The following is a 14,692-nucleotide window of genomic DNA, read 5'->3' as shown; positions in this document are numbered from 1 at the left end:
TAACTAACAACTCTGTCCATTTAGACAACCATCTTTTCCAAAATTAGATATACAAATTCACTGAAAACCCAGATGCCCCAGCACACAACATGCATTTGTGAATCTGTGTGCGTCTATGCCGAACATTAATTAGATCAGTTAAAGTAAAAAATCTGTGAGAAATATATTTATTATATTCAGTTTGTGACACTGCTTTATATATGCACAAATTGGCTGGCAAACTGTATGTGTGTGGATTTGAACACTCAGTTGCGAGCAATGATTGTACACATTTGTAAAGCTTATTTCTCTTTACACATTGGCCACATTTTTTGTGATACAGACATACTATTCCTGCCTTTTGTTCTTCTCGCACTCTGCCCTCTGGTTATGAAGCAGCTACACCATCTGCATCACAATTGCACAGAAATAAAAAGTACAAGAATCTCACCATTGGCGACAGCTCGAAGCTTCTTGAGCATTTTGACATGGGAGTCTGGCTTGATGGTGGTCGTGACGTGAGGCTCACAGCCTGCAGTGTCCAGGAGGGTGTAGTAGTAGAGCAAGCGGCCGAGGTCGGTTCCCTCCACAGTCGGCAGAACGTACTTGGTCATGTGGCCGTAGAATGCCTGAGGGTTAGTCTTCAAAGTGTCAAAGAGACGAAGGGACTCGCTCCGGGATTCAATATCCTTGGTAGAAAGGCTGGGGGAGAAAGAAAGAAAGAAAGAGGAAGAGAGGTATAGGAATGACGGAAGGTAGGAAGGAAGAAAAATAAAGAAAAATAGATAAAATAATTAGTTTATGTCAATTAATGTATTTGGCAATTTCAAATGGAAAGTGCAGTAATAATACAAAATGTTTTGATACCAATAAAGACAATAATAACCTGGTCTATCCTGTATTCAAAGCTTTGAGAACTTTTTTACATTTGCTGCTGTAAACACCTGCTGTGTGAGATACGTCCTCTCTGCAGAAAATATCGTCTGGTTTTACCGGTTGTGAAAAACTTTAAGATTCTGGCATCAGAAACAGTTTGTTTGATAGAAAAACATGTGAAGATCTAAGTTGTACACATTAGAAGCAGCAGCCACCAGGCCTGAAAAAGATAAGACAAAACAGCACCACTGACGAAAAAACAAATTTCCTCAACCATCAAAGGGAGAAGAAAACAGCACTGGAGAATATTTGGTGGTGCTTTATGGAAACTGCTGTGCAAAAAAAAACAGCACAGCAATCTCCAAGCTTATCACCAAAGATACAGTCCCTCCAAAAAAGGTTGAGGATTTTATAGATTACTCTTGAGAAAACGTTGAAGAACTTGGTCAGCTCTGATATGAAAATGGCAAAATTGAGAAAGAAGAAAAAATGAGAGAGAGCGACAGAGAAAAATATAAGAGAATCAGTAAGGCGGTGAAGATGAGGGTGAAATACTGAGTTCATAGAGTGGAAGAGATCTGCGCGGAAACCTATTCAGCAATTCGTTCAGGTTTTGTACAGCTTGTGCACTGCTTTGCCTTTCATAAAATAAAAAATATGTGTTACACCACAGAACTAAAAGTCAACAGCAGCAGGTGGCCTGAGCAAGAGAGGCCAAATGAAAAAGAACACAAACAAAATAAAGATCTGCAAAGACAACAATTGAAACATGGAACGATGCAAAGAATTTAGAGGCAAAGGCGAGGAGAGGCTAGCTGTTGGCAGCTGCCGCGGTGCTCAGAGCGATCGGCGGCTTGTCTGCGAGCGCGGTAACGTGCGAGTCAGTTTATCTGTGGGAACTGGACGACATCAAAGAGGACAATGTTTCCTCTGGGCACTCCATCAGCTGGCTAATGAAGAAAGTATAGACAGAGGGGCAGGCGTGCAGCAGCTGACAATGGGCTCGATAATGTAAATAGCATTAATCACCCTCACAACAGGGGCTCCAATAAGACTTGAGTCAACACAACAACCGACTGCTAAGTGCACAACAAACAGGAGGCCTGAGACCCCAGTCAAGGTTTGATGTTTCACTTTTTAATCACATTAGCTCCAAAGTAACTGAAAGGCAAGAGAACAATGGTATAACGGCTGTTTGAGGAGGGTAAGGAGTGCACACAGGCATGAAAACACACGCCTGCGTATCCTCATCTCTTTCAAAATAATGTTTTGCGACTCTCTTTGCTCAGGTTGCAAGCACCTCCTCTCTTCTTTCTTCGTGGATTTCAGCATCTTTTTGTTCGGCATCTCCGTCCCTGATAGTTGTATTATGAGTCTAGTGCACGCTTCCTGTGCTGATGCTGCTCACTTGGTGGTATTTCTCTCTCACAGTTTCCTGCTCCGTTTCGGTTGCATTCGTGAGGCTCTAATGTCAGAGCTTCTCATTACAATCTTTTTATTTTTCAAAAAGCCGAAGTGAGGAACCAATTTAATCAGTATTCTCCATGCACGTCCTCTCCCTTCTTCCCCGTATCACATTACCACATTGTGTTTCTTTGTCACTTCTGTCAGGTCTGAGCATCAAGCTTATAATATTCTTAAATTCTGAGGCCTATTTAATTACCATGGTAATCAGACAACTAGAATAAAACTCTGGGAGAGCACTGATGATTATTCAGTACATCATTGTTGTTAGAATTGATGCAAGCTGTATTTTTTTATTATTCCTCTTTTATGATCTGTGCTGCTAATTTGTTTACAAATTACAGTCCAGGGGGTGCAAAAGTGCATTTGTATGGGAGAGTTCAGGGCACGGGCAGCTCAGTAGAGTGGGTCGTCCACTGAGCAGAGGGTTGGTGGTTTGATCCCTGGCTCCTCCAGTCTGCATGCCAAAGTGTCCTTGGGCAAGACGTTGAATGCCAAATTGCCCTGGTAGCTACTGTGTGATAGAAGTGCTATATGTGTGTGAATGAGCCTTGTAGAGTAAAGTGTTTTGATTGGTAGCCAAGACTAAGAAAAGCGCTTTCGACCAATGCACGCACATTTAATTTCTTTTCAGCAGGTCAGATGTGCACAGCTGATTGTCAGGCTTTATTCTGCCAGTCCCCATTGTTAATAATATCAAAACAGGACAATTAACTAAGATTTTACCCAATTAAACATGTGTGATTACAATCACACACAAATCAACATTAAATAAATAATCAATATTTTTGCTAAAACAAGTCCCTGCTGCATCAACAAAATATGAGTCAAAATAGAAAAGTGACGGGCCATAAAACCTATAATAATGCTTACGCAAGTGAAATTAACACCGATGGGATTAGTTAGTTTTGTAGGTATTTGGACAAAAGACACAAGGTGATGGTATTTAGATTAATAGTGACCAACAGACCTGATATTGCTGCACATAGAGCCCTTCTGCTCGCACGGCTAAATATATGTAGTTATTTTTTCCCCTGCCTTTCAGGCTGGAAACGAATATTCATATTCCCATTCTATCACAAAAGCACCAGCAGGGTGACAGCAGGATAAAAGAGAAGCAGGTGGTGGAAATGGCCTGATTGCATTGTCTGAGATGTCAACCCTAATTGCCCATGAACCATGTATTTGGCATGACGTGTCTGAAGTAGTCCCCGTTTCAAGTCAGTCAGAAATACAGTTTTTGTACAAGTGAAACCATTACTCAATCAAAGGTTATGCAATTATATTTGTCAGTTCAGGTCCTACTCTTGGTGGTTCTCCACCATGACTCCAGGCAGCATGCTTACAGTCACATTCAAGGTCATGGTCACAGCACATCAATAATCCCTAAATAACAGCACGACTGTAGCTGAACACATGAACTGTAGTCAACCTGTGTGTAGCAGCAGCATGAGCCACATTCACACTGAATGCTACAAATATATATTTTTTCCTCCAGGGAAGCTCATTAGCATGCTATGCACACTCAAATAAGCACACAGCAAGACGCACGATACAGTTCCTTCATTTGAGAGAAATATTCCAGATTATTAAATGTAGAATGCTCTAAGGTGACAGCTCGTAGCATGTCACAATCCTCATGCACACGTCTAAACTCATTTATAGAGATCACCTGATAAAATCAACAATCGCTCCCTTACTGTGAAATAACACCTATGGTGAAACTGCAGCAACAGAAAGAGAGAGAAGCTGAATTTCAAAATATTCAGACTTAATATATTTTTAAAATATTCGGGACATAATAAACTACATTATCTGTGTGTGCAGCCTGAGGTCATCCACGGTTCATTTCATTCAACCAAAATAAATCAATAACAACTCCAGCAAGACGAGTATCAGTGATGTTATGTAAAAATTTGCGTTTAATGGTGATATTTTGGAGGAAACTTTGCAAGCATTCGTTTTGCAAGATAGTAGCATGCAGTTTTCACTTGGAGAAAACTGATTTTCCGCTCACATGTTATTTGAGTTTGCAACAGTTGAAACCAAACTAAATACATAAAAATGATCGTGCTTAAAGAAAAAGCTTAAAAAACACATATATGCTACAAGCGAATTGACAGGTGACTTCTGAGAACACATCTTCAGCTTTCTGTGTTGGACAAGTTATTTAAATGGTTTTAATAGGGGTCATTAAAATGTCATTACTTGCTGAAATTCATGTCCCTAATGGGCTAGCTGACGATGGCGGTGTTTAGCAGTGCATTGATTCCTCCAAAGCATCTCTTCTGTGTTAACAGTGGTGCAGGGACACTCCGGCTCTATCATCCATCTCTACTTCCTCCATTTATCTGCCCCTCCCTCCTTGCACTCACTGATTCTAGGGTTATTTCTCTCTCCCTAATGACCTTTCCCTCCATCCTGTGTGTTTGTAAAGCTCAGTGCTGAAAGCTCAGCAGCTCTTTCCATTCATTTCTTCACAAATACTGCACATTTATTCATTTTCTCATTTATCACCCTTCCACCGTATTATTACAAGTGGTGCAGATATCCACAGTGGCATCAGAACTACAAGGACGCATTTGTGTGTGTGTGTGTGAGAACAGTTTCCTGAAGGGATCAATGAAAGTCTAAATTCCATCTTGCACCTGTGCCTCTGTCTGCAGTTTTCCACCGTCTACTCAATTTATATCAGTCATTGCGTCCAGCCATGTGTTAAATCAATATGCATATTTTAGATGCAAGATATTGTTATGAATATTCTTTGTGCATTTGTCACACTCTTGAGAATTTGGACAAAAATCTCTCTTGTACTCTCTCTCACACACACACACACACACACACACACACACACACACACACACACACACACACACACACACACACAAAACATGGTAGGGTCTTCTGAGGGGCTAGGTTTTTTAATTTATCGTTAAGAGAAGTCCATAAACCATTTCCCTATATCAGAATGTGACAGGGGGATATTTATCACAGATTCACACACACGTGTTCATACACTTACACACACATATTGAAAGCGCTGAAAAGGAATTCTATTAAAACAAGGAAAGGTGCAGAGCTAGTCAGATCCCATGGGTATGAAGTCAGAGGACAAATAAATTATAGACACACTTACATTCCCTCTCTCTTCAACACACACACACACACACACACACACACACACACACACACACACACACTCTTGATTTACTGTGCTTACGAGCCATGTTTAGTTGTAACTCAACTGGAAAGTGGCCTTAAATTTCCTATTCTTTCATTTAACTTAGGGATTATTGTGTGTGCATAAGCATGACAGATCATTACAGGGATGGAAATACATATAGTCATGAGCCACACATATTTATTTCCCAAAACATCATTAGAGGGGCAAAATAATTCAAACTGATGCAATGACAAAAGCAATGTGAATGACACAGATGAGGGAAATGAGATGGGAACAATGTGAGAGAGCTAATGTGAAAGTGTTGTATTTGCATGTGTGTGATTGCATTTACCAGCTATCTGTAAAGAGGAACTCAAGGTGAGTCATGTAGACCTCCCACAGAGGCACACTGTAGCGCTTAGCCAGAGACAGAGCGATTCTGTACACGCTGTCATCCAGAGTCCTAAACAAATACAGACAACCACACACAAGCAGAAAGGAGGAAAAAAAAAGATTAGATTTCAAAAATGTGTGTTGTAAAAAATGACTCAAGCACAGACAGACTGTAGGAATGATTATGTCAAATTGCAAAGGTTAATAATTCAAATTAGGAAACATGGTAATAACGGTGCAGTTCAGTCCCTTCCCTGCTTACTCTGTTAGGCCAAGAATGGTTTCCTTCTTGTAGTCGGAGTCTGAGCTGAAGCGCTGGACGTCTACGCCGCGGCCCAGCCCCTGCAACAACTGGGCCTGGGTGAAGTCAGTAAGACGCTCGTTGTACACATGCAGCTGACCTATCAACTTCTGCAGATCCTCCGGCCAACTCGAGTAAGCAGACACGTGCTGCGTCACCAATCGAATCAGCTCCTTGGGGTCAGCCTGTGAAAAAGTGGAATATAATTCTCCTGTTTACACACAATGGGTTATTTCATGCTTGGGTTATTTCGAGGGATATTGGATGGATACTGTGCTAAGAGCAGAATGTGGTAATCCTTAGAATGATTATCACGCCCCACTCCCTCTGAATAAAAGCAAATAAAAAAAGTGGACTAGTAGATCTGGCCCCTTTGCCATAGGTGAATAAACATGATGGCTACTGATCTGACCACTTAAAGTACCACAGAATACCCCTGCCTTTCCAAGCATTTAGGAGAATTTGGTGGCCTTCAGGTGATGTAAAGAAGAGGAAAAGCCCTCTTTAGATGCCAGTATGCCAAATGGTGGGCTCTGTGGGAGGGACCTGCTGTAATTCTAAGCTCACGAAAATACATTAACTCCTAGTTTCAGATAGTAAATGCGAATTAAATCACAGTTGTAAATCTTGTCAACAATAAATCACCTTAAATCTTTTACACTGAACCTTTAAAATTCTTGCCAGCTTTAAAACGTACTCCACTTAGCCTATGTACAGCAAACATTAAGCCCATTTATTAAGTGCAATTTGCCAATAAAGGTTGCCTGAAGTCTTCCTCTTCCTACTGTGTTACTGATGTGGTACAACTGCTTTTATTTCTGTACTTCTTGTTAAAATCACGTAAAAAAATAAAATAAAATCCTCAATCCAAAATCTTCTACTGACACCACATATCTATGATTTATGCTAATTTCCGCCTTCTCATGAATCACCATGAAGTTAAGACTAATTTGCAGTAATAGATCAGAAAGAAAATAATAATGTCAAGAAAAAGCTGAAATATATTTGTTTATAGTCTCAAAATTGAACTTCTAAATATCACTTTCCTTTTTAGAATACACTCTTAAAGGTTAGGAAGAATCTTTATTACGATATGAAAATTGCACAAGCTCAATATGCAAGGTCGATGTAGGAAAGAGGGACACTGTGATATCTGCTAAAGAAATTTAAAATGTGCTCCCATCCACTGTTGGTATGCAAATATTTAGAGTTCGGCATTGAGGTGAACAATTGGTGACACTGAGTCGAGTGCCATTAGATCATAGCAGAAGAAAAGGGCACAACAGGAATACATTATCAAAAAAGAGGGAGCAAGACCCCAAATGATGGAAAAGCTTTTGTGAGCATGATAGACAAACTGTATCACACTGAAAACTCATATTCATTTGAAAGACATTACAATCTCTTCATTGGACTGGAACCAGTGCCACCACTCAGCTTTGTCCCAGAGGTCACTCCTACTATAAAAAACAAATCCTATGCTGCACAAAACGCAGCTTCCTGATGGGCCACCATTACACAATAGACTATACTGTGTAACTGTTGAGACTGTTGATAAACCAACCTGAACTGCAATAAAGATTGGTTATTACTTTTTCCATTATGAATTCATTTGTTATGATTAATTTAAGTCACAGTGGATGGAAAATAAACTTAGTATTCAAGAAGCAGGATCTTACATACAAACTCCCTCTGCCTCTCTATATATTTTTACCCTAAATTGCTGTCATCTGCTGCTCTAATCAAACAAGAGGCAACCACTGTGATGTCACCCATTGGTTTGTGGACTGGAGCCTTGCGTTTGGCATTTTGGTCAGTGCTATCTTGGATTATTGGAACCAGAAGAAACCATGTTAGGAGGAGCAGGGATTAAGCCAGACTGAGAGACACTGCATGCCCACTTGAACCTATTGGATGTCAATTACAAGGTATCATCTATTTTACTCTAAATGGTACCATCATTTACAAATTAACATTGACTAAAACTCTAAAAATGGTGTAAGGTTGAGTCATTTTCTCATATACAACAGAAACTGACTTTTTGTAACCTGTGGAATCGCCATAATTTTAGAGGTTTGAGGAATTTCCACATTGGCTTCACTTTCCAGCAAATGTTAACAATAAAGCAACACAGAAGATGCATGACAAGGTTTGACCAAATAAAAACCTCCGTTATCATAAGACACCATTTATCTATGTCAAACATTGAGATACAAACAGCATGCATGTCTTCATCTGCTTTGCTGTGAGCAACTAATGAAGCAAATTGTTTCCAGGAAAACACTGACACTTGCACCTCAATCAAATTAGGCAATTCAGAATGCACCCTTTTACTTACACTCAAAATAACATAATAATTAATTGTATAAAGAATCTTGATTGCTACCGTAATTCGGGCCGATGGGGAATAAGACATTGGAATAATTTGTGAGACTGAGGGTAAATATTGTATCTCTTTCATCACCTCTGTTCTCATTAAATGAGCTCCTGAATTTGGTTTTTGGCATCTTAAACGCTGTCGCCCAGCAGGATGTGACGGTTTATTTGTTGATCTTATTTGCATAAGGTAATTATGGCTTCTGGAAAAGTGTGCGATTGAGAACAGAGGTGTGTGTGTGTGTGTCCCTGTAAGACTGTTCCTGCTGTGGCCATACTGGCAGTCGTGGTGGAAGATCCAAAATTCAAAAAGCAGGACATGGGGGAGAAGAAAGTGAAGAGGAGATAAGGTAGAAAGGAGAGAACATTAAAAGTGTAGAGAGGAAGTGACAAGAAGTTGGGGGTGGGTGGGAGGATACGCCCGGAGATGGGAGGAAGAAAATAATGGGAAAGAGAGGGGAAAAAAGGAGGATGGTAATTGATAATGCTTGCACCATTTTGGACGCCATCTTCAGACAAGGAAGAATGACACAAAAGGGAGAACACAGGGAGCGAGAAGAAAGTGTGCTGGAGCTGTGATGGACAGGCCCGTGTTTGAAGAACTTTATTGAAATAAGGCTTTCATGATGAAATTCTGTTTGCCTTCTCTTTCTCCGTCATTCATCTGCAGTACTTTGTCCTTCCTTCCTGTCCATACACTAGTTTTTCTTTATTATTTAACCTGCCCTCCCTCATGGAACTTAGAGTCTGTTCTCACGCTAATAAGGATTCTTTGCAATCCCAGTTTTCAGGAAAATTAAGCACAGACAACGCTAATTCCTCGTTTATTCTTCGCCTTATCTAATTTCTTGCTTATTTAGTTTCAAAGCATCTCCAAGAGACATTTCTAGTCTTTCTTCAAAACGACAAATGTATAAACTGCATAAAAAGTATAATTGCATAACGTAGTGTGTGATGTTACATCGCTGGGAGGAAGCCAACTTCCTCCAACTCCCCCTTCAGCTGTTCCACTGCTGCCACAGGCTCTTTTTATCTTTGCTCCTTTCTTTCCTGTGATGCTGCTTGAGAGGAAAAAAAGAAAAAAGTCTACATCTTGGTTTCAAATCAGTTCAGTCATGCTTGTTCTCTCATTTTCAGCCTTGATTTCCCATGTTATCACGGTTCAGTCTCTGCACCCTTTAGAAATCCCTTTGCTTCTTTCCCTAGATGGTTGGGTAAAGACGTGAAATAAATATTGTTATGTTAGCACTTTGAGCCAGTTAATTTCCTTATTGTGTTTAACAAAGTCTTAAAATTATATCATACTGTATATAATGTCCCTTCTACTACCCTTCTACTAACTGCACAGGCAAGTACTCTGTACAATTTTAATACCAAGAAAGATCTATATGAACATGTTATAGGTTAATTCAGAGATGAGATCATTTTTTGAGTGGCTACAATAATCATAAATTGGAGTGTTGCTCTACACTCTCATCAGTCTAGCAATCTAAATGCATATGAAGCCCATGTCTATATTTATAATCATTAAAGTAGCATATGATCAACATTTCTTTATTTTAAAACATACAAACCAACCCCCAGTTACAGGGTGCATCATATTAAGGTAAGGGTTTAGATCATTCAATATCACACACACACACACACACACACACACACACTTTGCGTGGTAAGGATCACACAGAGGTCACAGAAGAACGAGTTAGCTAGTAATGATCTTAATGAGTTGTGTTTAGTCTGCCCCGACACTTAGCTATACAGTCTGTGGCCTCATTAACATTAATTCATCAAATTGTGTGTACTCTATGTATGTATGTATGTATGTATGTAATCATCTCTCCATCAACTGGCTCGGCTGCAGCGTGGGTCACGGCGCACCATGGAGGAGAATGATCACAAGCAAGACGCAAGAAGACTGCAAAGATACAAACAAGAGGAGCAGGAGTAACCCAGCACAGTCAAAGCAGTGCATCGAAATCAAAGCTTTTGAGGCTACTTAGTCCCGAACGTTCCCAGTCAACTGCTACAGTGCATTTAGAGTGCGTATTTGTATAATAGGGCCCTTTCTGCTGCTGCTCTACTCCACAGTGCTCCTGTGGGTAAAGTGTAGACTACTAATGATTGTGGTACACGGGTGAAATTTGTATAAGTGTACAATTTGTTCAAAAAGAGGGAAGAGAAGTCATTCAGTCTATACTCATTTTTCCCGTCATTTTGACGACAGGGAGCCGGCTTGCAGGTCCGGCGACCTGCACTGTCAGATCCCGGCACCGGCAACTCGAATCTCGAAAATGGAGACTTTGCAAAGAATCAGCGCTGACCACAGGAAGGGTAAATTGTCACTGCATGTAAGAAAATTGCTGTTTTATTAAGTGGTCTCTCTGCTACTATGAAAATTGCTTTTATGTTTGGTACTAATACAGTGTGTATCTGCTGAGGGCTGTGGTAAATTTTGTGATTTATTATGCTGGAAAACTGTGTCCACACTGTCAGAGTGCTGTCAGGTAGAAACATGTGTCCTTAATAAACTCTTTCCAATTCACAGACTCCATTTAAGTGTGTGAATTGCGAGTACAGCACCTAACAACGAACTGTGGTCTTTTATTACAGAACAAAATGTTGTAATGAGATATTCTGGGAACTAAGCAGTTTTAAGCATGAATAACTCTGAGGTCTTGCTTTGCGTGTCTATGGCACAACTGTGTACAATTCAAAGGCATGTGTGTGTGTGTGTGTGTGTGTGTGTGTGTGTGTGTGTGTGTGTGTGTGTGTGTGTGTGTGTGTGTGTGTGAGCAATCAATACTTGATCGCAGGCGAAGATAAATGGTTGAGCGGAAAATCTCAATCTCTTTAGTCAGCACGTTGCTGCAAATTCAGAGCTAAATCATGCTTAACACAATTATCTCACAGACTCTCACACACAAACACAATCAAGGGTAAATCTCACACATTAAAAATTATGACAAGTACAGGTAAACAAACCGTAGCCCTTTAAATAAACATGGCCGATACGCGCAGCATCGTGTGAACACCACCAGCGTACAATTATGGTAAAGAGCGCCTCTATTTCGCAAACAGGCACTTCAGCCCTGTATAATGAAAACTTTCAATGCGAGCGAGTGGAAATCGGCTCATTATGCCTCGGGGAATAATGGAAAACCCAGCCTCCATGTCACTGAGCCTGATGCTGCTCCGTCATGCCTCGGAGGTGTAATCGGATGGGAGAGTAACAGTTTAAGACCTTGAAAGTCAATGGTGGGAAACAGAATCTTCTAGAAGCAGAGGGCTGAGTGTTGTAGACCTCTTTGCCTTTGGGTAACACAAGATCGTGAGACCGCATTTGAGTTGAAAGAGCAGTATATTAAAATTAGAAAAGAAATATATCCCTAGATTAAAAGGGTTGAGCATTAATACGTAGAATATGATGGCAGACCTGCATAATTGCAAACCTTTCAGACTAATCAATTATTTCCTCTGCTTAGGAGGATATGTTTCCATGTCCCTGTTTGTTTGTTTATTGGTTTGTTGTTTGTCATTACACAAAAACTAATTAACAGCTTTCTACAAACTTTGGTAGAAGAATTCGACATTAAATCTTGGCACGGATTTGTGACAAAGGGGCGAATCTAGGAACTTTTTATCTTGTGAGATGTTTTGACATTTGACATTGAATAATTAATAGAGAACTGATATCTATGAGTGTGTGAATTTGGTGCAGCTTGATTGAGTTGGGCCTTAGCCGAGGTATATGCTGTACTGGGTGCATGCCATTCTTGTGTAAGAATGATCTTTAATGATTGGGGCAAACATACTAAAGGTGTCTGAATTATTAAAGGGGAGCAGAGGGAAAGAGGTAAGGATGGAGCCTTAATCCAGTTTTTTAACCTCAATCTCAGAGGTTAGGGATTTTGTTTTTGGTTGGTGTTTGTTTATTTTCCAGCAAGGTTTGGGCAAAAAGTACTGATTTGCACCAAAATTAATGTGTGAAGAAGCAGGAGCCAAGGAAGAATCCATCAAATTATGGTGTCGGTCAGGTTAAAGGACCAAATCCAGGAATTTTTAGTTATATGCTGTTCATCAGTGTGTGGATCCTCGATGTACAAAACATTTATGTTTGTTAAGATCTATAAATTTGTACAATTTGGTGCAGATTATCAGACTACTTCCTTTTTCATTTTATAAGAGCTTGACTGACTAGTGGGGTTCTTCGGCCTTGGCAGAGGCATGCACTCCACTGAAAGCTTTTCTATGAGCAACTCAGGCTTTATCATTTTTGGCCATTACATGTATTGGTTATTATAAAGCTGTACTCACAAATGAAAGCTGGTACATGGGGACACGGCGAGAAATGCAAGTAAAAAACAACATGAACACAAAGGAAAATCTGTAATATGTTAGTGGACGGCAAATCAATGTCTGTACTGTGATTGTTATATGATTGTATTATATCATACATGTTATTTTAGATAGATAGAAAGATACTTTATTGATCCCGAAGGATATTCAAGCATCCAGTGGCAGTAACATTTTATGAATGTGATAGATTTCCAACAAACAGATTTGGCGATAATTTTACCTTTACATTTATATAACATAAGAGCTTTGTTTTTTCCGTGTGGGGTTTCTTTCACGGTCTAAAATACATACATACGTATACATATGTATGCATGTAAGTTCTGTGTGTTTCTGGGGTCACTCCCCTCAGTCAAATACTGGCCTCAAAACCTGAAGTGCTCCCGGGGCTGTATTGTTGCTACCCACTGCTGTTAAATAGGTGAAGAAGGAGGGGTCAAAACCAGAGGGCAAATTTATCCACAGGGATCAATAAAGTTAACTAATGTGCTACATGATACATTTTACACATCGGTATATTGTTTTCAGATTAGCTGACAAGTATTACCGCAAGTGTAGTGCACAATTGATCCCAGGGTCAAGACAACATTTCCTGTTATCTAAGTTCAGCTGGCCACTCCATTCCTATAATAATACTCCTACATGGGGGTTATGTTTTCATCTACGTTTGTAAGTCAGACAGAATACACGAAAACTACTGAGCAGATAACCTAGAAACTTAGTGGAAGGATGTGATAAGAGTCAGGGAGGAAACTAAATTGTTGGAGCAGATCCAGATCAAGGGGCAGATCCAGGACTTCTTTAACCTTGAGAGAGGGTGTTTTTTGACATTCTTACTGATTTGCCAGGGAATCATTCATGCATCTTGATGAAAGAAAAATCAGGCAAATTTAGGGGACTAATATCTATGAGTGTGTGAAATTTGGGAAAGCTTGATTGATTGTAAGGGGTAGGTAGGGTAAGAGTTTATGGAGAGAGGGTAAGAGCTTATGGAGCAATTTCCTTTAATTTCCTTTATATTTTCAACAGGCTATGTGGCATTTGTAAAATGACAGGTCATTCGTCCTAAGCTAATTAAAAGTACTGGATGATTAAGCTGCACCCTGCTATGTAAATTTCACATGTGCTTCACTAATGAAAAACTGTCTGTTTAGGAGCTCACTGTGTTCCCTGTATACTCATTTATGATGATGCTATGAGGACATTATTGGTTGTTGGTTGCTGTTTATGATAAGAATGCTTATGTACGACTGTATGTACATTTAGATTATTAACAGCTTAACTGAAGTAGATCTGATATGGATATGTTTATTTAGACTTTAACTGCGTGTTACAAACATTTTATGTTATAGAACTAACTACATGTGCCAAAAATGTCTTAAATCTAACTGTTTCTTTCACCGTATGTTTCACAGATCTAGCTTTAGTTCCAAAACATTTCTTACCTACTAAATAGCGAGGAAAGAGTCTTGATGATTGAGGTTTCAAAAACACATCAACACCTCGAGGACACCCTCCGAGGGTTCTGTTCCTATTTGCGACTGAATGACTTCAGCGGCTTGAATGTTTGGTTTGTTACTGCTTGGGTATGAAATTATGCGATAGTGACAAGAGAATTGAAAGAGCGTGAGAGTTATTGAGACACACTGCTATTCAAGTGGAGAGCGGGAAACGCTCTGAGACAGTTTGACACACCACAACACACACACACAAACACACACTCACACAATACAACCACACGCAGTCACATGAAAACAGATCTTAGACTGAAGCATGCAAAGGCGTTA

General features: G+C 39.9%; 1 protein-coding gene across 1 annotated transcript in view; it reads right to left on the bottom strand.

Annotated features, from left to right (window-relative positions):
• Nucleotides 1-14,692, bottom strand: part of nbas (NBAS subunit of NRZ tethering complex) — a 143,665-nt gene that overhangs the window by 52,094 nt on the left and 76,879 nt on the right. The window contains exons 42-44 of the mRNA XM_069514751.1: nt 6,138-6,361; nt 5,835-5,945; nt 431-681 (exon numbers count right to left, since the gene is read on the bottom strand). Of these exons, the coding sequence (XP_069370852.1) occupies nt 431-681; nt 5,835-5,945; nt 6,138-6,361 (586 nt within the window). The remainder of the gene's footprint in view (nt 1-430; nt 682-5,834; nt 5,946-6,137; nt 6,362-14,692) is intronic.

Source organism: Paralichthys olivaceus, chromosome 19, assembly GCF_024713975.1.
Source record: "Paralichthys olivaceus isolate ysfri-2021 chromosome 19, ASM2471397v2, whole genome shotgun sequence".
NCBI classification, from domain to species: Eukaryota; Metazoa; Chordata; class Actinopteri; order Pleuronectiformes; family Paralichthyidae; genus Paralichthys; species Paralichthys olivaceus.
This window is presented reverse-complemented; position numbering and strand designations above follow the sequence as displayed.